The sequence below is a fragment of the Copadichromis virginalis genome, linkage group LG23, assembly GCF_057382275.1.
Source record: "Copadichromis virginalis isolate Kocher_CV1m ecotype Utaka linkage group LG23, C_Virginalis_male_GT1.1, whole genome shotgun sequence".
NCBI classification, from domain to species: domain Eukaryota; kingdom Metazoa; phylum Chordata; class Actinopteri; order Cichliformes; family Cichlidae; genus Copadichromis; species Copadichromis virginalis.
In genome coordinates this window covers 44,269,821-44,296,556 of record NC_140639.1, presented here as the reverse complement: position 1 = coordinate 44,296,556, position 26,736 = coordinate 44,269,821, and the positions used below count along the sequence as shown (strand labels likewise).

Sequence of the window (26,736 nt, the reverse complement as noted above, 5' to 3'; positions counted from 1 at the left end):
TGGGGCTGAAGTCACCACGTCTCACTCATGCACAAACAAACATGCTCTCAGAGGGCAGCCAAACAGGAGAGTGGCTTTTCTGAAAAGAAAAGAAAAAAAAAGTCTTCCAAGACACTGCTCATTCGCTGACTCACCTAACAGCTATTACCTTCACACACCAGCGAAGGGGGAGGTCAGTGTGTGTCTGTGTGCTAAGAGGAAGGCCTCTCTTCGTGGATACACTCCCCCCCTCCTACTTTTCTTCCTTCTCTGTGCAGAACTTGAGAACAGATATTACATTTCAACTTTGCTGCGTCGGACGGTGAGAGAGCATGTTAGCCCTCCTAAAGAGCCATAATCCAAAAGCTTGTTGGACAACTGAGTGGTGTGGGCAGTGCTGGCTGGCACGCAGCTGTGTGATGGGGGTGGGGGTCGTGTGGGTGGACAGCGGAAACTCGGCCCAAAATGGGAACACAGTGCACCGCCACCATAAACCCTGGAACACCCCCTGTCAAATCCCGCCATGGTACGATCCACATTTGAACCAAACATCCCACACGGAGGAGCGCTTTACTTTCTAAAACTTGTAAATGACTAACTTAAATATTTAGAGAATAATCACAAATTGTTACAAAGTGTGCAAAGTTGTGTGTTTAGTGGGGGCGGCTGGGTGGGGGACTTGGGCTCGTGACCTCCTCATATCTTTGTTACGGCTCTGCTGCTGAGTGTTAAAGCCTGTGCTATAGAGTCCCACAGACCTGAAGACAGCACCACCACTGCTCAGCGGATCCAATATCAAGCTCAACTTCACGTGCAAATCACCCAGCTGTTATGCAACCCCCCCACCCTTTCTCTCCTCCCTGTCCTCAAGTTTCATCTCGATTCCCCCTCCAAGTGCTTCTACTTTACACCAAGCTGTCAAGAGTATTGCGGCAAAAAGTGTGTGCATGACTATAGGATCTTTGATACAAGCCGGACCGTCAGTGCTCGTGTGGCTGAGAGCTGTCTATTTCCAGTGTATCTGCAAGTCAACGTGTCGGAGATGTGACTTTTCCTGTAAGTGCATGGGCAGGGTTTCAGATATCTAGTCCCGGGAAGTAATGTGGCCAAAATGTTTAAATTTTTTAAATACGTGTGATGAAAAAGTGCTGCAGCTGCGAGCTGGTGGCAGTGAGCCTGAGCAGAAACGAACTTTTCTCTAGCATCTTTCAAAGCATTCAGTGAAACAACGCACAGACACATGCTTTGGCTCGCATCCTTGCAGCGTCCTCCTCTCTTCTTCTCTCCCTCCCTCTTCCTCTCTCCTCTTTTGAATCTCACACACTCAGCCCACTGGATCATTTTTAATCCACATCATGTGAAACAGAGACGTATGCCAAAGCAACCATATGGACATAAACCCTCCCCCGTTTTCCCTGCACACACACACACACACACACACACACACACACACACACACACACACACACACACACACACACAGTTACATAGTAACCCGGATCACATGTGCAAGAAGGAGGCTGCATTCAGTTTTGCACGTCACCAAAACGAGATGTGTGTGTTTGTGAACCCTTCGTGCTGAGCCACGTGTGTGTGGAGGACCAACCCGCTTCCTCTGGTGGCTGTGGGGGGAGGGAATCCAATACAGTTAATTGACAAACCGAGCCTTTTACATAACCGCCGGACTCTGTCTAAGTGCTGCTGTCTGAATTCCTCCCCACCCGCTGCTGCTCTCCCTCCCTCTTTAGTCTCCATGACACCCTCTCCTCCTCCTCCTCACACACACACTCCATCTCTCCTTGACTTCTATCCTTTCACGGATGTTAAACCAGCAATTCGCATCAGGATGAGGAGAACACTAATCACGGCATTTGTTCCTTTTTCCTCCACCTCTCTCCTCACTTCTTCACCTCCGCTCGTCCACCCTCCTTGTAGAAGCCAGGTGTGGCCTCAGCATCTGTTATCGCCCCACTGAGGGAGACCGCGACACCTCCCGGGGCCTCCCGGCGACACACCTGCACGCACACACACGGTTTGTCACACGAGCTGAATTAAACAGTCGACACAAATGCTCATGTCCACAATGTTTATATATATATGTATATTAATATATAGTCATTTAGAAAAGAAAATAACAGTACAGATGGAGGATTTCAAAATAAAGAGGCACATGCATACACTTGTAAACAGAGATGATGACACACTTGGATCAATCTGAAGTCAATCAGAAAGACATCCAGGTTTGAATGACAGCAGTTTCAAGTTTCCATAAGAGTCTCTTTATATCTTCGAACATACTGCATTTGAACACATCACAATTGCTCAAGAAGAAGCGTTTCCAGTGAAGAACAGGTTGTGTCCTAAAGCACATTAAGTTACTGGAGACGTCGCCTCCACTAGGCTGAACGGTGATAGAAAAAAAACAGGAAGGAAAGTAGAGTGTAAATAATTAAAACATATCCTTGATTTACATTTCAAGTCCAAACATAAGGAACTGAAGTTGTTCAACTAGGACACATTCCTTCATCGCACTCCTGGTGTTAGTTTTCTATGTCGTAAACATATCTCTACTATCATTTACACGCTGTCTTCAAAGAAGTCTACTGCGTTCACACGTTAGAGCCGCAGAGAAAATCACAATAAAGAGGTCGGAGAACTAAAAACATTTCAACTCAAAAGTGATGTACAAAATTAAAAAATAAAGTCAGATATATTTTTCTGACAAAACAGTTGCAGCAGCAGTACTGCATTACTGCATGCTGGCTGTATGCATGTTTCCCTGCAGTGCACAGCTGTCTAAATAATGCCTCAAATCTTTATAAAAACTGCACAATTGCAACAGGAAGTAACAAAACCCCCCAAAACAAAAACAACAGTAATTAACTTTTTTAACAACAAAGACGTGTGATGGATAAAAACCGATTGCTGCACTTGATCTCAAGCACTTGTGCGTTGGCAGCAATAAAAAGGACTTGACTGAATGTCTTCTCTACTTGGTCTGAGGGTAAGACGTGTTATGATCCATTCAGATGTCATGATATTGCCATCACAGAGGGTGAAGCATGAGAAAAAAAAACAACCCATCCCTATAAATTACTGCATAACACGCCTGACTCATGGAGTCATTTCAGTTTATACCTTCACCCCAATGAATCGATGCACTCTTTTAGTGGACTCCAAAGCAAAGCAGTCAAGCTAACGCAAACAGTAATCTCTCAGGCTCTCATAGAGAGTATAGCTCTATGTATGTATGACTGCTGGCAAATAAAGGGAACATTAGTCCTGCGCGCAGACAGCCAGCAGAAGCTATAATTATATGGTCCTTAATTACATGAATAAACTGAGACAACAGGAAAAAAAGCAGGTAAAGAGATAACATGATTCAAAGCCAGAAGGGTGTGCTGTTTTACAATAACCAGCTCTGGCAGGCAGGGTGTGGGTCTGGTGCAAAAGATTAAACAAACTGTGTCCCAGTTCAGGGCTGGACCCTCTGTAGAAAGCTCCAACCTGAAGAAACTATTCCAATAGCAGCTAGATGGTGCGTTCAGGTAGGTCTTGTTTAGTTTTGTTTACTTTAACTGACGTTTTCACTGAACTAATTCAAAATAACCTTCTAAAGTTAAATATGTGGAAAATATATCAGCTTTATCATCTCAATGCTCCTGTAGATGAAGGCCGTTGTAGATGATGTGGATGTCCTCTGAATCCCTTCAGAGAGCCCATAATTGAAGGATCACCTTTTGAGCTGATTACAACATTTAGTCAACAAGTACAGACTGATGAGGATCCAGCCCCTCTGTTGGTATCCAGCAGCATTAGCTCTAAAGTTGACCCTCTGCCCTGACACACCCGACTGACCGAGCAGCAGCCACTGTTACATTGTTGTCAAGTGTCTGTCGGGTCATCTTGTCCTAGATGATTTCTTTTAACGGTGCCTTTGACTTCTCAGTGAGAGGCAGACTGGGGCTGGAGGGGATCGCTGACTGGTTGGAGAGGTGGTGGAAGGTCAGTGACGGGGTTTCAACGGGGCTGCACAGGATTTGGAAGCGCTGCGGGATAGAAAGGTTGCAGTTAGTTGACTGTGGATCAGCGTCATTAAAGGCACAAGACAGTTTCACATCCAACAGCAGGAAAAACACATTGTATCACCTGTGTCAGGGTTCCCGGGGTAGTGACCAGGGCGTAGATGGCCCAGATGGGAAGCAGAGAAACGGATGAGAGGGTAAGGATCCAGCCCAGCGTTGTGGCCCATACTGGAGCCACCAGTCCTTTCCCCAGGCTCAGTGGTGACCAGCGCACCAGGGAAAATATAAATGTGGCCTGAAGAGGGGAGAAAGGAGGACGGGGTAAATACTAAAGGTCTAGGCCTCTGTCAGTGCGCCCCAGGGTGGCTGTGGCTACAATGTAGCTTGCCATCACCAGTGTGTGAATGTGTGTGTGAATGGGTGGATGACTGGTTGTGTAAAGCACTTTGGGGTCCTTAGGGACTAGTAAAGCGCTATATAAATACAGTCCATTTACCATTTAGGCTTAGACATTTTAGGCCAAAAATGGTAAATCAGTGTTTCCCAGTTAAACAGCAGCAGCGATAAATACCCTCCCTGAGAGCCCTTTAATAGCAGCTGGATGTAGACGAACAGGTGGCTGTTTACTCATTCGCTGTTATGCGGTCGATGAGATGTCTCCTAATGCTCTCAATAAATATGAGACCGGGAAAGAGTCTGGCTCTGTCCAAAGGCAGTAAAACACCTCTGCTGCACAATAAAAACATGCAGTACCTCTCCCAGATTTTCATCTGTGCAAAACGTGTTTGAATTTAAATAGTTGCTGATTATATTTTTATACTAAATTACAACTACGTGGACAAAAACAAAGAAACCCCAACGACCCTGGGAAAGGTCGTAAAATACGGATCAAACCAGAACGCAGTGATCTCCAAAATGCTGAAGCCCCATATTTAACCTAACAAGTGAAGAAACAAAGAAGTTTCTCAACATAAGATTTCAAAGAACAAACAGATTATCATTAAATGACTCAAGGCTGAAAACCAACGATCTTTATGGTTTAAGGCAGTGCTGCATTTAAAAAAAGACACAATTCTGTAGTGGAAATCATTTCATGGGCTTAAAAATACTTGAAAATTGCAAGTTAAACCTCAGAAAGTATCTAGAAACCCTCACAACCAAACAACAACAAAACAATTCTACAAACAAGAGAGGCGATGCTGCCGTCTTTGGGCCACAGCTGATTTAAGGATGGTCTGACTAAATAAGACTGGAACTAAAAACGAGTATCTGGAGCAGGAAGTGTGTCCATAACTGCAGCTTTCTTGAATGTGTTGCTGGCATCAAATTGAAAAGCAGACTACATTTTTCCAAATAACTTTTGACATGCTGTCTTTCTTCTGTTTCAGTTGAATGTAGCCTGAAATTATTTGCATTCAGTTTCCATTTACATGTCAAACAGTGTTTCAACTCTTTTGGAAACTGCTCGCATCCAGTGCTTCTTGCGTCCTGCCAACGGAGCTCATGATTCATTTTCTGCTCTGGAGGTGGTGGAATAAAAAGCCAACCTCACTGATAGAGAGACAAACAAGTGGCACACAGATGAACCCTGATATTTTCCTGAGAGGTGGAAGGTGGAATCTGTATGAAATCCCACACCTGTGCTAATGGACATCCTACTTCACAACAAACAGCTCATAACAAAGTGGAATGCAGGTCAGCGGGTGGAGGTTACTCACAGTGCACACGATCGGGGTCAAGTATTTCCAGCACAGGTTGAAAAAAGGAAGAGGGCTGTAGCCGGTCATATCCCTGATGTTGGCGCTGAAGCGCTCTGCTCCTGTGGCCAAAACAAGAACACAGTGAGGTTTGGTTGTGGTTCAGTTCACATCATGGTTTGGCAACGGTGGCCAACTGTGCTTAGAGAACATTTTTTCTTCCTGGTATTCATCGCCAGAGCGGAAAATACAAGCAAAAAAAAAAAGGAGAGAAAAACAAATTATAACTGAAATCGCTGCTGCACAGGACAAACAGCCAAGCTGCTGTTTACAGCCTGTCCACGCTCATACACTGACATCACGGTGAATGACCTTTGACCTTTCAGATATGAAATGCCATTATGTTATTTTATCCTTTTGGGCAGTTGTGTGGAATTTTGTTGTAATCTTGTGATATACTGGCCAAGCTGAGGACACACACCAAACTGTCTGACTACCAACCCTCCTGAAATCCACACTAGTGCTTTTCTCGGCAGGCTTAAGAAAGTGAGCAAAATGCTATCAGTACCTACAGCTCTTTTCTTTTCTGTCTGGAGTGGTAGTAGGAGGAGCACAAACTGTCACATACTCTGCAACTTAATTCAGTTTTATTAATATATAACACAACAACCTCAAGGCGCTTTATATTGTAAGAAAAGAAACATCTACAATATTAAAAAGGAACTCCAACAATCAGACGACACCCTATCCGGTTGTTAAGTCTGACGTCACTAGCCGTGTCTGGGTCTAAACTCCGCTGCAGGTCCATATATCAAACGATCACTATGGCATTACTGAGAGTTGAAAAACTGTCTAAAGTCTTTCATCTTTAATAAAATGATCAGCGTTCTGCTCTACCAGGTGTAACAATTGAGTTTAACATCCAGGCATCCATGAAAACATTTAACATTTAACGGAGTTAGAAGTTAGCAGGGAGTTAGCTCGCTAGCTTCTATCTAAATACAATATAGCATGTCCTGACTGCGGGGTTTTGGAAACAAATTAAAACGTACAGCTTTCTTATCACTTCCAGCATAAATGAAGACAGAAAACTAAACAGCAGTGACGTTTGTAGGATTACTGAAGTTGGGCTAGCTGGTATATAATGATGTGCTACGTGACCGCTAGCGACACAGCTATGTTAGCATAATATAAACAAGCTAACTTTTTTTTCCACTCGATAAAAGTTAACGTGAGTTTTCTCGGTGGTCAGAAACAAATGTAATCGCATGGCAGGATGCTGTAAAAGGACCAAACTTCAGCCAGGAGAACAACTGAGATAATCCATCCACAATACGAGGTTAGTCATTCATATACTGCTGCATAGGCTGGGCTGTAGCTACATCCTAAGGTTTTAAAAACTGAGCTTAAATAAATGATTAGCGGTAATAAAAGCCGAGGGAGGTCAACAGGGATCACTGACTGTTTTAGGAGCTTTTTGAGATCAAATAGAAGAAAATACATAACATTAAACATGTTAACAACACAAAAGCCATATTAAACACAGACTACTTTAGACCCGGAAGTAGGATTCGTCGCGTCATCACTGAACAACCGGATAAGGAAGCACTTGGCGACAGTGGGAAGGAAAAACTCCCTTTTAACAGGAAGAAATCTCCAGTAGAACCAGGCTCAGGGAGGGGTAGAAACAGGACAAACCACCACACTGTAATGACTTACTCAATAACCTTAAAGCAATTTTGACACATGAAAGCTGGAGAATCTCGGGAGAGTCGGATGAGGAAGTTGTCTGCAGCTTTTCTTTCAGTTCAGTTCAGTTCAGTTCAGAGTGTTAGTGGTCATCAGAGTCCTTAAAAAACTGTAAATTCCCACAGCCGTAAAAAGGGGGAAAAGGTGCAGCTGAGTTGTGAACGCTGTGTCGCACAGTCCACTTAAAACCCTTCTCCTCAACTCAAGGAGAGCCATAAAAACAGGCTTTTTGGCCCTCATAAGCACCCACACCTACAAACACATTCTCTGCTGGAGTATTCAGCCTATTTTTTATCTCATGAAATGGCAACATATATTTTTTCTAACACTTAAAGTCGACTGTCTAACCTCACTGAGCGTTTACTGCATTGTCCTGATGTATGCATATAAAACACTCCGTCCATTGCACTTTTAAACAAACAGTGTTTTTGTGAATGCTTCAGACCTCCATGTCTGGCTGGAGTGGGGGCTCCCTGGGGCCAGCAGACTGAGACTGAGAGGCGACAGGGCCCGGAGGCTGATTTAGGGCCCGGAGGAGACAGACAGGGGCCTGGCTAGGAGCCAGTCTCCCTACAACAGTGGGTAGCTGCAGCCATGTTAATATACTGTCTACTGCCTCTAAGTGGAATGCCGGAGGAGGGGAAGAAGTGGACAGCGAGACTGTGTGTGTGTGTGTGTGTGTGTGTTTATCAGATTTGAGGACTTATATTCATTAGTGATAAAAGTTCTTTTTATTTTCTATATAACAGCAACCAGCTTAAGATTATGTATAATCTCATTATCCTACTGCCTGAGCTCCAACTGAATTTAATTAAAGTCAGACTAGTAGAAATGACTCGGACACTATTTTTCCATTAATTTAGTGCTACATTAAAAAAAAGAAAAGAAAAGAGCAAATAAAAATCAAACAAGAAGAGAGGAGACCAAAGCAGGAAAAAGGAGTGGAGAGAAAGAAAATCAAAGAAAATGGAAAATAAGCTAAAAAATGGAAAGAAAAGAGAATTCAAAACAAGAGTGGAAACAAGATAAAGGAAAGAACCAGGAAAATAGGATGGCAAAAAATATAAGAACATTGAAAAAAGTATTTAAAAGAAAAAGGGGAAGAGGGGTTAGGGAAATGAAATGTTACACCGGAAGAGTCAGTTTGCGAAGGATCAGAAAGAGCAGTGTGGCGAGGAGAAAAAAGGGGAAGACAAGGAAAAGATTAAAATTGAAAGGAAATGAATGATTAGATTGACAAGGAGATTAGATAAAGACGGAAAAGGAGGAGAGGAAAGGGAAGGAGAAGGAAAAAAGAAGTAAAAGGGCACACAAAACAGAAGAGATGAGGAAAAAGGGAGATGATCAGAAAAGGAAGGAAAAGGAAAGGGGGAAGAAGAGAAAAAGGAATGGGAAATATAGAGTGGAGGGAAGAATCATGAGGACAGAAAACAGGTGATGAAAGGGCAAGGAGCAGGCTAGAGTTGGGATTTGTACCGTAGACCCAGCCGATGGCCAGAGACTGGAAGATGGAGAGAAGCAGCAGACTGGCTCCACTGCAGGAGAAATGGTCATAGATCTGGAACACATACAGACCGCCCTGCACCACACAGAAGAGACGACTCATTAAAAACAGGCTACTTCTCCAACACAACACATCCATCCACCGGTGTGACTTACCGGTGTGACCATGACCAGTCCAACCAGGAAGCAGACGATGCAGACAAACAGCAACAGCAGCTCTCTGCGGTGACCTCGTCTGATCAGGTGAGGGTACAGGTCAGTCACTGATGTCATCAGGGCCTCCAGGCTCACAAACTGCACGAGACACATATGTCGGCGTGTTTCCATGACACCGAACGCAACGCCAGTGGAGAGAAATTCAAAGTTTGTCGAGGGTGTTAGTCTGCATCTACCTGTGTGTCCAACCCCAGCATGATGATCATGAGGAAGAAGCAGACAGCCCAGAGTTGGGGTACGGGCATCATGGCTACAGCTCTCGGGTAGGCGATGAAGGCAAGCCCGGGTCCTGAGAAGACCATGAGACCAAAGATATTACAAACAATTAATATAAGTTTCTTCTGACATAAAATAATGGAAAATATTTACTATTTTTATCACATTATCATTTAGAGCTGAGCTCGGTTTTGTCGGAAGTTTCTTCCTTCAAAGAGAGTTTTCCCTTCCCACTGTTGCCAAGTGATTATTAATGGGTGGGTTGTCTGTGTAGCCACCACGAAGCACATCATTAAATACCAGCTGGGCCAACTTCAGTAACCCTACAAACGTCACTGCTGTTTAGTTTTCTGTCTTCATTTATGCTGGAAGTGATAGCAGAGCTGTACGTTTGAATTTTTCAGAAATCCCTCAGTCAGAACATGCTATATCATCTTTAGATGGAAACTAGCGAGCTAACTCCCTGCTAACTCCGTTAAACTTCATAAATTCTGTTTTCACGGATGCCTGGATGTTAAACTTCATTGTTACACCTGATAGAGGAGCCACACTAATCATTTTATTGAAGATGAAAGAATTTAGACAGTTTGTAACTCTCAGTGACGCCGCAGTGTTCTTATGACTTTGGGACCTGAAGCAGAGTTTGGACCCGGAGCAGGCTAATGACGTCGGACGTAAAGACCGGATTGGTATGTGTGACTAATTTTATGCTTCATTATTATTTTCACCACAAGGGCATCTTGATAAAATCTGGTTTGGGATCACTATCACTTCTGATTGTTTCACACTTCCTCCTCATGCTTTAACAGTTAAATTAAGAGTTAAATTAGCCTGTGGCACAAAACACCACAAAGTCAAAGTCTGCTGACTTATGCTGACAGTTCTGTGTCCTGAAGGAAAACAGTCTCTCACCTGATTGGGCTACGGTGCCTATGTCCACGCCTTGTTCCTCAGCCATGAATCCCAGCACCGAGAAGATGGCGAATCCTGCCAGGAAACTGGTGGCGCTGTTCAGGAGGCACAGCATAAAAGAGTCCCTGGAAAAATACATAAATACACACAAAATTAATCTGAGTTAACTAATTAGATTTCAATACAGTGCTGCCCAAAAGTCTTGAGCCACCCCTCATTTCCTTATATTTGAGTGGTAAAATCATGCAAACATACATGAAAATCCAGGATATGAGACAAAAAGGGAGTTTGTACAATTCTGACAAGCTTGAAAGTCGATATTTGATACGACCACCTTAATTCTTTATGTGAAGATGGAAGTTTTTGGCTAATAGGTCTAATAGTGAAAATGGTCGGGTACTAGGACTGGACTGAAAGTAGGTGAAAAAGCAGCCAATGTCCAAAGAAAGAACCGTGAAAGACCTTCAGAAGTCTGGAGAACTATTACTCAAAAAACTGCACAACAGTCTGGCTCCTGGTAAGCAGTATATACAGAGGGTGTCTCAAGAGTTTAGCACAGCACTGCGCTGAACACAAAAAACACCCTGTGAAAACTGAAAGACAGAACACAACCCCACTGAGGACTTGATCTGTGTGTGTGTGTGTGTGTGTGTGTGTGTGTGTGTGTGTGTGTGTGTGTGTGTGTGGGGGAGTCCTACAGTGTGGGAAACATGGCAGCGAGGGCTTTTCTTTAAGGTGTGGCTGTATCAGTGTGTTTTCTCTGTCCATTCCAGCCATTCCTGCTGGAAGCCATCTGACCAGTGGGAGCTTACATCTTACATTTCAGCAACTACAGTTTGTCTCAAGTCAAATGGAAGAAGGAGAAGCCGTGTGGCCGACTCTGTTTTTACGTGGGTGTATGCATACATGTCTGTGTGTGTCTGACATAGTGTCTCACTTATAGCAGTCATTGTTGTATTTGTTGTAACTGCCCAGAGCTGTGAGACTTCCCAAGCAGATTCCATAAGAGAAAAATATTTGGGTACCTGCATCCATCCATACCTACAGAAACAAAGAGAAACAGAGAGCGAGAGGAGAAAGTGAAAGGACATGTTAGCCCACAAGCTCATATCTAACTGACTGATATACTTTATCAGCCTTGGCTGCTGTTTTGGGGTCAAAGGTACACCGTACAAGATGTTCTATATTACACAGTTTACAGGTAACATGACACAAACTTGGCTAATTAACAGAAACAAATAGATACTGATGCTGTCAAACCGTACCCACACGATAATAACAAACACTTTTTCACACCAGTGAAGAAGAGTTTGAAAGTCGCTTCTGAATTGATAGAGCGCAAAACCACAGCGACAATAAGATCTAATGATCTAGTGATGAAAATGTGGCACAGAGCAACAAATCAGATGTCACGTTGTAAACTACATTCAGCTTCACAACAATAATCCAATCTCCTTCCTGCTGTATGGCAGATCTGACATTTACTCACCTGACAGTGCGGCTCTCCTACGTGTAGGAGCTGCCGTATGACCTGCAAGAACGACTAGAAAAATGTCCTCCGACGTGATGCTTTTCAAAATCTGCCACCGTTTACGGACACATAAAGCGAGTGCGCGTTTGTGTTGCTGTACCTGTGGGTCAGCCAGGCGGGTAACGTTGGGTTTGAGGTAGTAGATGATTCCCTGGGTGGCTCCGGGCAGGGTGGCACCACGCACCAGCAGCACAAACAGCATTACATATGGAAAGGTGGCCGTCAGGTACACCACCTAGAATGTACACAAGAGCGTGCAGGGATGTGGTCGCAGAGACAAACAGGGAGGATGTGACTGTGATGTTCTTTAAAAAAAAAGAAAGAAAATACTACAAGAAGGAAAGTTGGAGTCTTAAAATCTGTTGACTGACGGCGGCGGAGGCACAGCAAATAAGTCCGACAAAGTGGCTGCAGTGTCGTGGCCCTTATTTCTCATCTGCTACATGAAAGGAGAATTATGTTTTGGACTTTACCGCTCCTCGAGGTTCTGTTTAAAAGACTTTATGTCACCATAAAAATGCTCCTGCCGTAGATATTTTTAAAATTTTATAAATAAATGGGTGCCATTAAATTATATGTAAGCATGTTTTGTTTATGAGGTAGGCATTTGGTTTTTTATTACTTTTTCATAGTTCCTTTGGAAACTTTTTTCTTCTCAAAAATGCATGTTGGCTATGCACTGTGTAAGAGGGAGAAAGTCACACACATTCTCCTGCTTCTACCTTTCTTTCTAAGCGACCTTTTGATTTGGAAATATGTCCAAAATCAGCCAGGCAGAGTTATAAAATCCCCTAACCTTTTCCCTACCCATGCTGGACAACATCCACCAATATTCACTCTTAAATAGTACATAAAGTACATAAAGTAGTATTCAGGACAGGCCTAGTTTCTTCATATTTTAGCAGAGAAGCCCTGTTTTTGACAAGTGAGCAAGCGCTGGCTCTGCTGCACACCATATAAATAGTTACCGAGAGGCGACCACCTCCAGTGACACCTATATTTATCTGACCCTGTGCTCTGGGGGATTGTAAAAACAGTTTTCACACAGAGGTCAAAGCAGTTCTCATGATATCCATTTTTGTGGGCACAAAATGCTGACTTTAAAATTCAAACACTAAAACTAGAAAAAGTGTCAGAAGTGGAACATTCGCAAGAACTCAAACACTTGTTTCTATCACTTGATGTGGGTGAGCACCTGGAAACCACAGATGGAACTGTGATGCTAATGCTATGTCTAAAAACTTGCATTCAGTATGGTTACCTAAAAGTTTTCTGGTGCTACAGAAGACTAACGCTTTTCTGACATGACTGCTGAACACTTTACTGCTGAGCTTATGGGCTCAGTCCCTCATTTCGGCCAGACTCCCAAAACTTGTTGGTCACAAGTTGTTAGTCAATGAGCGTGCACTCGTCACATCTTACACCAAAGATGGATGCATCCATCTTTTACACTGTCTATGGTGGCAGCTTAGACATGTAGCTGAGACAGAGAGGGAACTTGATGAAGCTGATGTGTCGACTCCTCACCTTTCCGGTAGACTTGACTCCCTTCCAGACGCAGAAGTAGCAGATAAGCCAGACGGCGGCCAGACACAGAGCCAGCTTCCAGCTGATCGGGCCGAGCCCGTCCAAAGTGCTGGACAGGCGGAGCACCTCCCGCCTTAGAACACACGCAGCAGGTGTTAGCACCAAAACTGTTTCAAGCCTCATAATCAATACTCTAAAGATGTTACACTCACTCCCAAAACTCCATGACAGGGGAAGTGGCGTTCTCCGGCAGGCTGCTCGCGTTGGCCGTTTGGTTGTAGGAGTGATATGAGAAACACGCTTCTGCAGGAGGACACACACAACAGACCCCAGTTTGCCTCTTAAAGTCTTTTGCATGGTAGCGTCAAATTGCAAGGATGACAGCTTCTGATTTCCTGTTTTTACTGACTCGTGTTCCACGTGTTGTTACAGTGCGACCACGGCAGCTCCGCCTGGAAGCTGTAGGACAGGTATAAGAGAGCCCAAGCCAGGATGACTATGTAGTAAACACAGCCGTGCAGGATCATCACCTGGCTAGCGTAGCCGAGACCTAAGGAGACACAACAAGTTGCAGAGAAGACAAGCGGACACGTGTGGTGAGTTATGTGAGCATGAAGAGTGGCATAAATGAGCTTCAAAGCCTCCATGAACACGCCCTCTGTTATCAGTTCCAAGTCACTTGAGTTTGAGATGAAAGCATCCCGTTACTCAGACACTCGACTTGCAGCCCACACTGAGTACATCTTCATTAGATATGAATGATAGTCTTATGAGGCCCTGAGTGGGTTACAAAGTGTAGGCTGTTTGGCTAGACAAATAGCTGTCTGTGGTATCCGCTAATGAAATTCAGGCCGCATCTGACGACGGGCACGCTAACTGCACAAACCAGCGAGGAATTCCAACAGAAGCTTTTCTTTGTCCAAGTTTGCAATAAGTACGAGGACATGTGCCCGAGGAAGTGCAGGAGTTTATTCCAGTGCTAAACACATGGCCTTCATGCAGCTAGCTGTCAACAAAAACAGAGTGTGCGCAGATATGTGTGTGTGTGTGTGTCTGTTTGTGCACGCATGCATCTGCAGGCCATATGGGCCAGAGTGGCAAATGTTGGAACAAGAATAATTTTTCATTAAATAAAAAAAAAAAAACATAGCTCCACTGACACAAACACACACATACACCAATTTCAGAGGCGGTCCAGCAGCTAGCATGCTACTAGCATTAGCTGAGATGAACAAGCGTAACTGGAACATTTGGGTCTCGTCTCTTCTACACGCTCTTTGTCCCTTTCAGCAACTTTCACACTTTCTCTAGAAACATGGCAGTTACCCTCAGGGCTGCATTGCTTTGCTAACTACTGGTTGGAATCTGTGTGGCAGGTTAAGTATTTTTTGTTTTTTTTCCCCATGCATGCCAAAGTTGCACACCCTGCTAAAGTGTTGAGCAAACACAGAAACAGCTCCGGGGCTTGTCTAAATCTGAGAAAGAAATATATGACTGTTTTGTTTTGTAAGAAGCCTCTGCTGTCACAAAAATGCCCACAAGGTGTCAACTGGCAGTGCTGAACACAAAGCTGTGAATGACAAAAGCCTCGTGTCCAGTTAAGCATTATTATTATTATTATTATTATTATTATTTTATTTTTTTTTTGCAGTTTCTCTTAGTGTTTGGTAAGGTCGCAGCACTAAAACCTGCTTGGGTAGGTTATGGAGAAAAAGAAAATGAGTTTAGTTATGGTTCTTTACAAGATCAACACTACACCTTGAAAAACGTGATGTGTCCATGTGACACTGGAGATGAGAGCAGTCTCATCACAGGGTCCCTTCATATAACATAGACTTGCTCTATCCCTCACACCATCTGTCCCGTGGTTTTTTTTCAACTGCTGTGTTAAAGGTGAAAGATGAACTTGTTGGGTTGTGATTGTGTGTTTGGTTAATACTTATCTGAAACTCCTCTCTTGGACAGCGAGATACAAAGAAAACAAGACACTGCATGCTGTTCTTGGTCGGCAGGGAACGTGGTGCCTTTTGCACTCTTGAGCTGTTTTAAAGCACAAGCTGAGCTCCACTCTCCACTGCACATGCACACAGCTGGCATTTTCTGATTGCAGACACACTGTTTGTACAGGTTTTGTATTAACGTGGGAGCTTTGAATGCTTGTGCCAATATGGATGAAGAATGAGAAAAAAAGGCAAGGGGTAAAACCAGAAAACAGCACTGGGCAAAAATCTTGAGCTACCCCTCAACTTCTTTATAAGTTGGTTCCAAGGAGTCAGACTTTCTGGTAATTTTTTTTAAAGTGGTCTTTAGCAATAGTTCTCCAAACTTTCTGAAGATCTTTCAAAGTTTTTCCTTGGACATTGGCTGCTTTTTCACTCATTGTTTCACTACTACTGAGAGTCACTGCTCACCTAATGCGGAGTTTTTAATGGTCAAATGCAGACCTTATTATCTCCCCAGAGAACTCACTTCGATCATACTCACAGCAGTGTATATCCCCCCCGACGCTAATGCTAGGTTGGCCATGAAAGAACGTTCTGCAGCCATTAACAAACACCAGAATAAACACCCCGAGGCTGCTTTTATTGTTGCTGGCGACTTCAACCACACCAACTTAAAGACAGTCCTCCCCAAATTCCACCAACATGTCTCCTGCCACACCAGAGGAGACAAGACTTTAGACCATGTGTATTCCAACCTGGCTGGAGCCTACAAAGCCACACCCCTCCCCCACATTGGACAATCGGACAATCTCTCCCCGTTCCTCACACCTAGGTATTCACCACTCATCCAACGTGTGAAACCTGCTGTGAGGACAATTGAAATGTGGCCAGAGGGGACAGACGCAGTGCTCCAGGACAGATTTCAAAACACAGACTGGAATATGTTCACCCACACAGACCTGGACCAGTACGCCTCATCTGTACTGGATTACATCTCCAAAACCACAGACAGTGTCACCACCCAGAAACGGATCACCATGTACCCCAACCAGAAGCCTTGGATGAACCGGGATGTTCGTCTCCTCCTGAAGGCCCGCAACACCGCCTTTAGGTCAGGAGATGCACACGCCTACAGTACAGCCAGGGCTAATCTAAAGAAGGGCATCAAAAAAGCCAAACACCATTACAAAAAGAAGGTAGAAGAACACTTCTCTAACTCCAACCCCCGACGCATGTGGCAAGGACTCCAGACCATTACAGACTACAGGACCACCAAACCCTCCCCCGCATCCTCTGATGTCTCCTTCCTCAACGAGCTCAACAACTTTTATGCTCATTTTGAGTGAGGGAACCCCACAACCACAACCAAAGCAGACATGACACCAGACCACCAACCTCTGACTCTCTCCCCCACCGATGTAGGAGCGGTGCTGAGCAGGATCAATGTCCACAAGGCTGCAGGTCCTGATGGCATCCCCGGGTGTGTTCTCAGAGCGTGTTCTGGGGAGCTTGCAGGAGTGCTGACAGACATATTCAATCTGTCCTTGGCCCACGCTGTGGTACCGGCCTGATTCAAATCCACCTCCATCGTCCCGATACCCAAAAACTCCAACCCATCTAGCCTCAATTACCACCGCCCAGTAGCACTCACCCCCATCATCACTAAGTGCTTAGAGCAGCTGGTCCTAGCACACTTCAAATCCTGTCTCCCCCCTCACCCTGGACCCCCACCAATTCGCATACCGCCAGAACAGGAGCACAGAGGATGCAGTCTCCATCGCACTGCACTCTGTCCTCTCACACCTGGACAACAACAACACCTACGCCAGAATGCTGTTTATAGACTTCAGTTCAGCATTCAATACAATCCACCCCTCACAACTCATCAAGAAACTGACAGACCTGGGCATCAGTTCCCTCATCTGCAAATGGTTACTGGACTTCCTGACCAACCGCCCCCAACATGTCCGGCTGGATAACTGCTGCTCATCTACAATCACGATGAACACTGGTGTACCACAAGGCTGTGTGATGAGCCCTTTCCTCTACTCCCTCTTCACCCACGACTGCAGACCTGCTGATGGTTCCAACACCATCATTAAGTTTGCACTGATGAGGCCACGGTGATTGGCCTCATCAGTGACAAGGTGGATCGTCTGGCTGAGTGGTGCGACAGAGACAACCTGCTGCTTAACACCGAGAAGACTAAGGAGCTCATCGTGGACTACAGGAGGAATGCTGACCCACATCCACCCATCCACATTAAGGGGACGGCTGTGGAGCGTGTGAGCAGCTTCAAGTTCCTGGGAGTCCACATCTCCGAGGATCTCACCTGGACGACCAACTGCTCCAAGCTGGTCAAGAAGGCTCACCAGCGCCTCTTCTTCTTGAGGACTCTGAGGAAGAACCACCTGTCCTCAGACATCCTGGTGAACTTCTATCGCTGCACCATCGAGAGCATCCTGACCAACTGTATAACAGTCTGGTACGGGAACTGCTCTACCTCGGACCGGAAGGCGTTGCAGACGGTCGTGAAAACCAGAGGTGGGACCAAGTCATTGTTTTGCAAGTCTCAAGTAAGTCTCAAGTCTTTATCCTCAAGTCTCAAGTCAAGTCTCAAGTAATGTCAGGCAAGTCAGAGTCGAGTCTCAAGTCACTGGTGTAAAAGTCCGAGTCAAGTCACAAGTCTGAAATTTTGAATTTCAAGTCCTTTCGAGTCGTTAAAAAAAACGAAAAAAAGCATGTTGCAGTTATATGCTAAATGTAAATATTAGACCATGTAATTTTTAAATCTGTGTTTTTCTCAACACATGACAAAATAGTGAACTTAGAAAATATACACAAATTGTGAAATTGCACCTCTTTAAAATGCAGCTCAATTAAACCTAGCTCCAAGAATAATTTTCACCGACAGTTCTGAGATAAGCTGCATGTTATTCTTGGATGCGGTTGTAGGACCGGCTTTAAAATCGCATGACAAAAATATCATACATAAATAAATGATATTTTTAAAAAAAAATATCATTTAAAAAAAAAAACTGCATCACCAACGTAGCCTGGAAAACATTTGCTAGTTAGATGAAGTCAGCTATCTCATCGTAGCATATTTATATGCATATTTATAATTATACGGTTCTTGGAGTGAGTGCATACACTCATGAAGTTTAGTAACTTCAGGTCACTGCAACAAGCCCAGGTACAGTTTACCGACGGATGGGTACAGGACCTTGAAATGCACCGTGTAGAACGAAAGACCATCGTACGTATCATAAGTTTACCAGTCTCACAAATCGTCATCATAAATACACATTCGTTAACCGTTTATTAATAGGACCTTTGAGCTCAACGGTAATTAATTAGTAGTGGAAATAATTTCTGGTAGCGTCACAGAAATGTAGCAGTGACAATAATACTGTATGCTGTAATCGTACTGGGCAATTAGTGATACAAAAAACCTGTTTTATCCTGTGAATAAAAGTATATGTTTTTGTCAATGTACCATAATAACAGAAGCGAAACGCAATATTGTGTCAGGACAATTCACTATTTATGCACAATAAATAAAGGAGCATAGCGCGACAATTTCTGTTCAGCGCCAGACTTGCTTGTAACCTATATCACCAATTATGTTAAGAAAAATGACGCATTAACTACAACAGCAGACTGACCTTTGTGGAAATGCTTGGAGCAGACTAACCTGTGAGCTGGAGTGTTCTGGGACATTATATTTGATCTTTGAATGGCTGCAATCCAGGCCATCCGTCGCGTCTTTGTTACTTCGGAAACATGGCTCGAACAATTTCTCCTCAATGACGTAATCCGATAACAACCGATCTCTTTACCCGTCGGCTTCCCGTGGCTGTCATGCGACCGGCTATTTGCAGTTAATAATACAACAGCTTCTTGACATTTTTGTGTTTCTTTTTATCGCTGTGTAACTGATTTTAATTGAAAGCCTGCGTGCGCTAGTACCGCTTGCCACGAGTTCCCAGAATCCTTTGCGGTTCTACCCGTGAATGACGTCACATTTTCAATCTCTATATAATATGCATGTTAAATTTTATATTTGGGGTAAAATATCAAGTCTTTTCAAGTAAACCGGTTCAAGTCCAATTCAAGTCCCAAGTCATTGGTGTAAAAGTCCAAGTCAAGTCACAAGTCTTAGAACATTTTTTCAAGTCAAGTCTAAAGTCATAAAATTAATGACTCGAGTCTGACTCGAGTCCAAGTCATGTGACTCGAGTCCACACCTCTGGTGAAAACTGTGCAGCGCATCGCCGGAGCACCACTTCCTGCCATAAAGGACATCTATAGGAAGCGGTGTCTGAAAAGGGCTGGGAAAATCATCAAAGACCCCAGACACCCATCACATGGACTCTTCACCCTCCTGCCCTCTGGGAGGCGCTACAGGAGCCTCCGGACTAAGACCACCAGGTACCGGAACAGCTTCTTCCCCACAGCTGTCAGACTCCTGAACTCTGCCTCCTGACATCTGACCCACGTTAAACTCATGGACTGAACATACACACACACCCACAACCACCTACACACACAATGGACAACTGTACCCTCAAACACACAATAATAACATGGACTGAACCACCACTCACAACCACTAGCACTTTATATAGCCTCTGTAGAAAGTATCCACATATCTCACTTATCTTAACTGCACTACTGTATAGTTCTGTGTAAATAAAACATACTGGACTGAAAAGACGCACACACATCTATTTTAAAGAGGTGCAAGCACAAACTCGTGCATGCAGTTATACAGACATTTGTCTTTGGAAGACTGAATTTGATATGCATCTAATAGTAACAATAATACATATTTGATTAAATAATGAGGAAATTTTTTTTGGCTGATATTACTGTTGGCTACATAAAACAAAAGGAAATAAGAGTACCTCCAAATAATGGGCACATATTCCTCCAGGCACTGACCCCTCCCAGGCTGGTGTACTGTCCCAGTGAGGTCTCCAGGAGGAAGAGGGGGATGCCGCACAACACCAGGAACAACAGGTAAGGTACAAAAAACACACCTGTGCCAAACATAAAAGGTGCTTTTAAGGAGCAAACCAGACCAGCTTAATCTTAATTTCAAGTCACAATGATTCTGAGAATGAGACTGGAAAAATAGGACAGGGAAAGGAGAAAAAAGAGACAAAGACACTTTAGACAATGCCAGTTTTACTTCCTCTCTTTACCTCCACCATTTTTGTAGCAGAGGTAAGGGAACCTCCAGACGTTTCCCAGACCGATGATCTGCCCGGCTACGGCCAGGAGGAACTCAGCCTTGGAGGCCCACTGGCCTCTGGCTTGTAGGCCGTCTTTGGTAGCTTCTTTTCCCATTGGCAGGCTCCCCTGGGGGAACTTGTTTAGCAGTGTCCCAGCAGGATTTGGAGGCAGTTGATCGGGCATTGCAGGTTCTGGCAGTGATACGAACACAACCCTGAATAAGGTGGAAAAGATAACGGAGACGATCAGGATGAAAGCAAATAACAGCTCACAACTAGTTCGGACTATTTGGAGCAAAAATAAAGTACAAGAAAGTAAAAGAAGGGGGCACGAAAGATCTCACATCTTCGCAGCCAAGCCTGAACGACAGGAAGCCGAGTGTGTCTGCTGGCAGTTGGTTTGGCTGCCTCACTTATCTACGATGCTTGTGTCAAGGACAAACTAATGTGGGTGTGTGTACTTTATCTGTGGACTGCAGGACTACCCCTTACTAAATGTGTCAGTTTCAACATAACTGGGAACTACTTCATACATTTAGGTGTTTTGTAAATGTACACACGGTGAAGGACATCCAACATTCAATAACTATGTCTACCTTTTACCTTAACTCCATCCATTGACTTGTAAAATTCTTTATTAATTTGTCCTTTAGTAAATTAATATAGTTATTACAGCAGCAATAAGACACTCTGCTCCTTGTTATGTTAAAAATCTCTGATATTCAGACTATTGTGACTCACCAGAGTTTATGATGATATTCTTTATTATTCTTTCATGTAGTATTAATTGAAGTAGAGCCTCTAAACTTTAGAACATTTCTTAAATATGAATTAACTGTTAAATCCCAGCAAAAGCAGTGAGGGTTACAATAGCTAAGGTTTCGTAACGTGTCGGAGACACTTCCTCGTTTACTTCGCGTAACCTAGATCCCACTCTTCCTTTCATAAACATTGTCAGGCCACGTGACCACCAAATACTGATATAACAAACACACCTAACACAGCATCTTTTCTTTTATAATCACTTCTTTTTTTAACCTTCCACCATGACTGGCCCGCTTATAACACCGAACATAAAAGCAGAAACGCTGACAATGTAACAACACATGTGTAGCTTCCGTTATCCTTGAAGTGAATGCTTTCCGTGTAACAGTTCCATGCTGAGGTTAAGCTAACGGCGGGGACCTGAGCGCTAGAGGCGGGATTAACACTCAGGATGCTCGACGAATAATGGCTGTAATTATTTCCCCGAACATGTGTCGTTACGCTCGCTTGTTATTTCACATATAATTTTAAAAATGTGTCAGAGAATTCACGGTGATATTGCCTACCTCTACGTTTCCAGTACTTCTTAATACCGCGACCACCCCTGTATACCGGCAGGGAAATGGTTTGTTCCGGGCACGAGCTGCTGTGTGAGAGACTGCTGGCCGGTGCAGCGTCTCAATCCAAATTTATACAGGCACTATGTTTGGGTCTGGTGTGGCGAGGGGATGTTAACCCGCAAGATGCAGGTTACAAAATGAAACACAAAGCATCATGGGTAATGAGTAGTGTAATTTAGCGTTGAACAACAAAAGACTTACAACACTGTTATTGGGTACCTGCTCTCCACTTCCTTATCAACCTTAAGAATCTATCGCGTGTACTAAACCCGCTCTTTCCTCCAAGTATTTTGGGTTATTTTCTGATGAATATGAGTCATGTTAGGTCGTTTCTCAGAAACCTGTTTCCCACTATGTTCTTTTGCTACCTGTATCAGTCAGAAAACTGGTCTTTCCTGCTGTTACATCCTTAGTAGTGTTGCTTGTAGGCCATTAAAAAAGCTAACATTTATTAAGCTATTTAACATATAGTAGTGATTGTGTCTTCATTATGTCAGGCTTTCATTTTGCTGCCACCCACCTCAAATTTAGATGTGATCACCCTTAGAAGTCACTTAGTTTTATTTATCCATAATATTTGAGTGATGCATAAGAATGGGTTATGCAATTCATAATAATGATAACAGCACCAAAACTAGTCAAATGAGCGGCTATTATCCACATCCTTCCACACTGTAGCTGCTTTTTCTTTCCTTGATGAAATTTGCATTCTGTGTGATGGCATAAGCTGAAATAGCAGCAATGAGGGTTTCTGGCAATGCACTGATTTCACCACATCTATCATCTGCCACACCCTTATCTCGCGCTGTACTACTTGCTGTCGCTCACAGTAGGGCTTAGGGAGATTCCTACCTAAGTGATGTCATAATTAGAGCTGGCTGAATTTTTTAAAGAGGAAAGGTTCATCAGTTGTATTACCTCTTTTGATAGAGGAGAGAAAGAGGAAGAACACAGAGGGAGGACATGTAGACGGTTGGTGTGACAGAGGAGGATGCTAGGGTTAGGGTGGGATGGAGCAACCACTGTGAGAACCTCTAAAGCGAGCGGCCAAAAGAGGAAGAAGCACAGGTAACACTGGGATGTTCAGTGAGTGTTTGTTCTTGAAAACAGTCAGTGTCAGTCGAGGCTGTGTTTTCCATCCTATTCTATAACTTCCTTAGGTTTCTCCTTTTTTATGAAAAAAAGAGTAGACCTTGCTAAGTGTTCAACTTCTACCTGCTCCTGTAAAGGTGTAGTATGTGCATAGTGTGCCAAATGTAAAATTATTGTTATGTTGCCTTCATATATCACATGGACTGTAATATTCAGGGATAGTACTTAGGCTTTTCTTTGCTCTTGTTTTCTTGATATGAATACTATACACAAAGTTAAACTAACCTAACTAAACTAACTTTCTACTATATGAATATGTTTTAGACTTTCAACAATTAGAGAAGCACAAAAGGAAACTTTGAGTATTCCAACTTAGCTAATATAATTAGCTATATTTAAATAAACAAAGTGAGGGTTGCAGTGTAAACGGTCAGTCTGCATTCACGATGTCCTCATTTTGGGCGTTGCCGTATTGCCAGTCTTTGGATTATCAATAATTAATTAGACCTCAGAGAACCTGAAGGGCTTAATAAAGGCTAGAGTTACAGTGGATGGAGTAGACAGGACTCATTCATTTCACTGTGGGCGATCGTGGCTCAAGAGTTGGGAGTTCGCCTTGTAATTGGACGGTTGCCAGTTCGAGCCCCGGCTTGGACAGTCTCGGTCGTTGTGTCCTTGGGCAAGACACTTCACCCGTTGCCTCGCCTCTGTCAGTGCACCCCAGGGTGGCTGGGGCTACAATGTAGCTTGCCATCACCAGTGTGTGAATGTGTGTGTGAATGGATGGATGACTGGATGTGTAAAGCGCTTTGGGGTCCTTAGGGACTAGTAAAGCGCTATACAAATACAGGCCATTTTACTGTTGTGACTGATTAGCTTGATTCTTTTAAAATTCTCTATTCTTGTTCATGAGGTGGTATTTTTCAATCTGCTGTACATGTCTACTAAGCAAAAGAATGAGAACACATGGGGTGAAGCATCGATTACATACTTTCTGCAGTCAACAATGTCCACCATCGCATTTTTAAGCAACTTCATTCTAGCAGTCTGAGTGCAGTCGGATTTTCTAAGCAGTTCAATTTATTCAGAATTTGGATGTCAAAATTTAAACTAACCCTAACAGTGTAGGGTACCTGAAGTAGCTGTCAGCACATTTAATTGGCTGCATCACTGGCTCACTGCTCACTCAGCTGAACAAATATAGCCTCACTTAGAAAAAATATCTGTCTTTTTTGCTTTTTCATTCAAAAGAATAACATTTGCCTCCTGAGACATATTAGGTTACACAAGGTGTATAAATCATATGCAGAATTGGTGGATATTATAAATGGAGGACATACGCACATCTTTAAGTTTAAAAACTATGGACTACAATAAGATGTGAATTAGGGACTGAACTATGAACAATAAACAGTAGTGCCACTGGACTTTTATACAGACACTTTTATGAACCAAAGAGAAAGTCAATAAGATGAAAATGAAGACAGATAACACCATCCCTGAGAAAGGAGGGTAATTTAAAAAAAGCAGAATAATCAGATGAGACAAAAAGATTTTAACTTGATGTATGTAACTTAATTAGCTATGAATTTTCCCTGGAATTCTGTAACATAAGTAATAATTTAATGAAATCTGGTCAAATAGAATTTACTTGACTGGTATATATTAAGTTTAAACCAAGCATTTGCCTTAAGGATGAATTATTTGAACGTATACACCTTTGATTTGATATATTTCAGTTACATTTTACCCCAAACTATTGCTTCATATTTATTGAGTTTGAAGAATAAATTTAGGAGTGCAAGCTCAATATAATAATTTGACATTTGCTGAAAGGAAATTTTTCCAAGAGATGAAATAAAGTAGAGAGTTGCATCTGGAACTTGTGAAGTGTTGCAGCGTTGATGAAAGCAAACATCGGTCAGTCAGGGAAAGGATCTGCTGGAAGTCAGATCAGCTGATTCAATCAGCTGACGGGGAGAAGTCTGTTTCAGGTCTTTTAAAGGGGGTTTCTGCGTATTATGGTGGAACGACTGGATTCTTCTCCATTACCTGATGTAAAGCCTGACTGAGCTCGGGCAAATCTTAACAAACTTTCTACCAATTTGTAGAAATACGAAAGACTCCATTATGCTGCATACCTATTACAACACTGGGAGTTGTGATGAGACAGCCTATACTAACTAATTACTGCAAATATAGAACGCCGTAATGAATACAAGGTGATTTTGACTGAATGCAATCAACGTACCACAAGATATGAAGACTACATTTCAAACTGACTACATCACATCCATAGACCTTTTAGAGTGGCCATAATGATCATGACTGTGTACTTTTCAAAGGTTTAGATTATATGTGTTTTAAAGGTCAGATTAGCAAACAGAGTTTACGTTTACTGAACAGTCACTGCTTGGTTTACTCTGAAGTGGGAGTAAAAAAATGTACGCATTTCAAAACAGATCAAGATAACAGAGTCACCTAGTAACGTGCAACAACAGTAACAAATGTGTTGTTTGAGTCATCACATTTTTTTTGTTCCCAGTGTTGCTGTTGAATGCAATAATCCAGGTTATTTAAGGGCAAGAACAGGACATCTTATCTTGTTTACGTCTTGTGGAATTGTATGATTATGTTGATAAAGGTTAATCATTAGACAGTAGTAGACACATATGAAGGTCTTCTGTTCTCTACTGTCCACATGAACCAAATAAAGCTGTCTAAATACAGCTACACTCACTTTGTTAGGTACACATGTTCAGTCACTCGTTAATGCAAATATCTGATCAGACAATCACACTGCAGCAAATCAGTGAAATTTGGCATCTAGACGTGCTGAAGTTCAACCTGAGCATCAGAATGGAGAAAAAAGGTGATTTAAGTGTCTTCGAATGTGGCGTGGTTGTTGGTGCCAGGGGGGCTGGTCTGAGTAATTTGGAAACTGCTGATCTGCTGGTATTTTCCCACACAAACAACTCCAGAGTTTTTATAAAATGGTCAAAAAGAGGAAACATTCAGGGAGTGCAGTTCTCTGGGTGAAAATGCTGGAGGTCAGAGGTACATGTGCGGACAGCTTTGAGCAGATAGGACTCAAATTACCTGTCGTTACAAGCACTGTATGGAGAAGAGCATCATAATGTGCCATCTGCCCAGCCACCGCAGCAAAAACCACACTGGGTCACTGAGAACAAGAAACTGAGGCAACAGCTTAAGTGGGCTCACCAAAATTGGGCAACAGATTCTGATGATATTTCATTTCTGCTGCAACATTTGGATGATAGAGTGTGAACAACATGAAACATGGATCCATCCTGCCTTGTATTAACAGTTCAGGCTGCTGGTGGTGTAATGGTGTGGAGATATTTTCTTGGCCCCTCTGTACCAAGTGAGCATTTTAAAAATGCCACAGCCTACCTTGCTTGTTCCTGACCATGTTCATCCCATTATGACCACAGTATACCCATCTTCTGATGGCTGCTTCCAGCAAGAGAAACACCTTATTGCAAAGCTCCGATCATTTCAAACTGGTTTGTTGAAAATGACAATGAGTTCTCTGTACTCAAACAGCCTCCACAGACACCAGATTTAAATCAAATAAAACACCTCTGGGATGTTGTAGAACTAGAGATTCACATCACGGATGTGCAGCTGAGAAAACTGCATCATGATAGTGTGATGCTATGATACCAAAATGGGCCAAAATCCCTGAGGAATGATTCCA

The 26,736-nt window shown here is 43.2% G+C and overlaps 1 protein-coding gene across 4 annotated transcripts in view; it reads right to left on the bottom strand.

The window, feature by feature from the left end:
- Positions 1 to 2,051: 2,051 nt before the first annotated feature.
- Positions 2,052 to 26,736, bottom strand: part of LOC146681688 (sodium- and chloride-dependent GABA transporter 2-like) — a 37,064-nt gene continuing 12,379 nt past the window's right edge. Inside the window, exons 1-15 of one of the 4 annotated variants that reach the window (XM_085449677.1) lie at positions 21,870 to 21,985; positions 20,509 to 20,753; positions 20,209 to 20,343; positions 13,765 to 13,905; positions 13,568 to 13,658; positions 13,356 to 13,488; positions 11,929 to 12,063; positions 11,235 to 11,338; positions 10,298 to 10,422; positions 9,346 to 9,458; positions 9,110 to 9,247; positions 8,927 to 9,029; positions 5,723 to 5,823; positions 4,129 to 4,299; positions 2,052 to 4,028 (exon numbers count right to left, since the gene is read on the bottom strand). In XM_085449677.1, coding sequence (XP_085305803.1) covers positions 3,891 to 4,028; positions 4,129 to 4,299; positions 5,723 to 5,823; positions 8,927 to 9,029; positions 9,110 to 9,247; positions 9,346 to 9,458; positions 10,298 to 10,422; positions 11,235 to 11,338; positions 11,929 to 12,063; positions 13,356 to 13,488; positions 13,568 to 13,658; positions 13,765 to 13,905; positions 20,209 to 20,343; positions 20,509 to 20,722 — 1,842 coding nt within the window. In that variant the 5' untranslated portion in view covers positions 20,723 to 20,753; positions 21,870 to 21,985 and the 3' untranslated portion in view covers positions 2,052 to 3,890. Of the gene's footprint in view, positions 4,029 to 4,128; positions 4,300 to 5,722; positions 5,824 to 8,926; positions 9,030 to 9,109; positions 9,248 to 9,345; positions 9,459 to 10,297; positions 10,423 to 11,234; positions 11,339 to 11,928; positions 12,064 to 13,355; positions 13,489 to 13,567; positions 13,659 to 13,764; positions 13,906 to 20,208; positions 20,344 to 20,508; positions 20,754 to 20,882; positions 20,935 to 21,279; positions 21,658 to 21,869; positions 21,986 to 26,736 lie in introns of those variants that run through there. The other 3 variants (XM_085449679.1, XM_085449676.1, XM_085449678.1) reach the window with 3 other exon arrangements.